This window comes from Palaemon carinicauda, chromosome 36 (assembly GCF_036898095.1).
Source record: "Palaemon carinicauda isolate YSFRI2023 chromosome 36, ASM3689809v2, whole genome shotgun sequence".
Classification (NCBI taxonomy): Eukaryota; Metazoa; Arthropoda; class Malacostraca; order Decapoda; family Palaemonidae; genus Palaemon; species Palaemon carinicauda.
Window position 1 is genome coordinate 73,969,029 of NC_090760.1, and position 2,500 is coordinate 73,971,528.

General features: G+C 38.6%; 1 protein-coding gene across 1 annotated transcript in view; it reads left to right on the forward strand.

Moving 5' to 3' along the window:
- Positions 1–2,500, forward strand: part of LOC137628910 (uncharacterized protein CG3556-like) — a 230,091-nt gene that overhangs the window by 220,829 nt on the left and 6,762 nt on the right. Inside the window, exon 7 of the mRNA XM_068360188.1 lies at positions 2,246–2,456. Coding sequence (XP_068216289.1) covers positions 2,246–2,456 — 211 coding nt within the window. The remainder of the gene's footprint in view (positions 1–2,245; positions 2,457–2,500) is intronic.

Below are 2,500 nucleotides of genomic sequence, written 5' to 3' on the forward strand. Positions count from 1 at the left end.
TCTCTCCAATCTTCTGCCCTCCCATCATTGATCCTACATTAAGGGGTCGGTTGCCTGATGTGCTCTCTCCAATCTTCTGCCCTCCCATCATTGATCCTACATTAAGGGGTCATTTGCCTGATGTGCTCATTCCAATCTTCTGCTTTCCCACCATTGATCTTACATTAAGGGTCGGATGCCTGATGTGCTCGCTCCAAACTTCTGCTCCTCCACTGTTGATCCTACATGGAGGAGTTGGTTGCCTGATGCTCATTCTCCAATCTCCTGTTTTTCCACCGTTGATCCTACATTGAGGGGGTCGGTTGCCTAATGTGCTCTCTCCAATCTTCTGCCCTTCCATCATTGATCCTACATTAAGGGGTCGGTTGCCTAATGTGCCCTCTCCAATATTCTGCTTTCCCAACGTTGATCCTGCATTAAGGGGTCGTTTGCCTGATGTGCTCACTCCAATCTTCTGCTTTCCCACCATTGATCTTACATTAAGGGGTCGGATGCCTGATGTGCTCTCTCCAAACTTCTGCTCCCCCACTGTTGATCCTACATGGAGGAGTTGGTTGCCTGATGCACATTTTCCAATCTTCTGTTTTCCTACCGTTGATCCTACATTGAGGGGTCGGTTGCCTGATGTGCTCTCTCCAAACTTCTGCTCCCCCACTGTTGATCCTACATTAAGGGTCGGTTGCCTGATGTGCTCTCTTCAATCTTCTGGTTTCCCAACGTTGTCAAAGACATCCTCCTACTCAACCTCTACTCTCCATATCATATGTCACCTTATCTCTTCATCTAATTCTCTGCCTCCCTCTTGATTTCCCTTCACCCCAAACATGTTCCTCTCAAACCCTCTTCACTTCCTACCCAACAGAGGCAAGGTACAGTGATAGTGCCCTAATAACTCACCATATATACATATGATCAGCGCTGTAGTACCTTGTTCATCAAGGTAGGACCAGGGAGAGCCAGGAAACAGCTGCTGGTGACTCAGCAAGTAGACCTACTAATCTCTAGCTTGCGAAGATGAGTTCACTGACACTACTAGAAACTATTGAGCTTGAACAGTGCTCGAACTCCCCTCCAAGAGATTGCCAAGCGGAGATGTTTGCAACATACCATCATAACCCTTCAGATGTGTTTGTCTTATTTTTAGATCCTCACACTAAGTTAGATGAACCTAATAGCAGGGAATTTAGGGATCCAGCAAACTCAACCAAAGCACTAATCTACTTAGCCACAGAGTCACCGTTTTGTTAAATGCGCTTCATAAAGGTGGACTGTAGACGATGGGCAGTGAATCGTGGGCGTTGAAATTGTATCAAGAATAATCCAACAATTAATGAATGAGGATTACCAGAATACCATCTGGTCTAGAGAGTTGAATAGTCTGCAAATAGTAATCTAGAGAATCATATTGGACTACTGCAGAAGTTGTAGATGTTATTGATAGAATAGTTCAACAGAAAGGAAACTGTACTTTGAAAAAATTAGATTTAAATATATTAAAAAAAAAAATAGTATATGCTTGTTAAAAAGAATCCAAAATCAAATAATTCTCTTATTTCCATTACTGGAATATAGAGAAAAGATAAATATAGTTTTCCATAAAAATATTTGAAATAAAACAAAACAAATTTAATATATACTTGATATTACCCCCACGAAATAGAATATTCATCTCATTTACATAAGCAACGATCCATAAAGTTCTTAAGAAGTGATAAGAAAATTGACATTATCCAAATACCTTCTCTCACTGATATCCCATCCCTCCAATGAATATTTTCATATTCGGTTCGAAACGTTTTGAAATATATTTTAGACAGAAGGACAAACTTATATAAACGTTTGGAGACCTAAAACATACTTCAAAGCTTCTATTTTTATTATTATTATTATTATTATTATTATTATTATTATTATTATTATTATTAATATATATCACATACTGTAGTTTATATATTTCGTTATTTCCTTCCCTCACCGGGCTACTTTCCCTTTTGAAGCCATTAGGACTTATAGCATCCTGCTTTTCCAACTAGGGTTGTGGCTTAGCAAACAATGATAATAATAATAATAATAATGATAATAATAATAACAATAAAAATAATAATAATAATAATAATAATAATAATAATAATAATAATAATAATAATAATAATAATAATAATAATAATAATAATAACAATAATAATAATCTAATTATTTTACTATAATAAATAAGATAATAATACCAATTCTCTACTCAAATTAGGCTATGATGTCCAGTAAAATTGGCAGTTCTTGGAACGCGACGATGGCCCAAGAGTATGTTATGTCTCACCAACTTCCTGACGGTTCCTTCGGCGGGCTGTTCGACACAAACGCCGTCTTGCCCATCCTCGGGGGGAGCACCCTGCTGGACGTGGCCCTCAGGAAATGCCCAAAGATCGAGGAGGACACTATCGATGATAATGAAATTCCAAGTAGGTGGTCGACGGACGTTTCCAGGCCATTTCGTGTCTGGCTA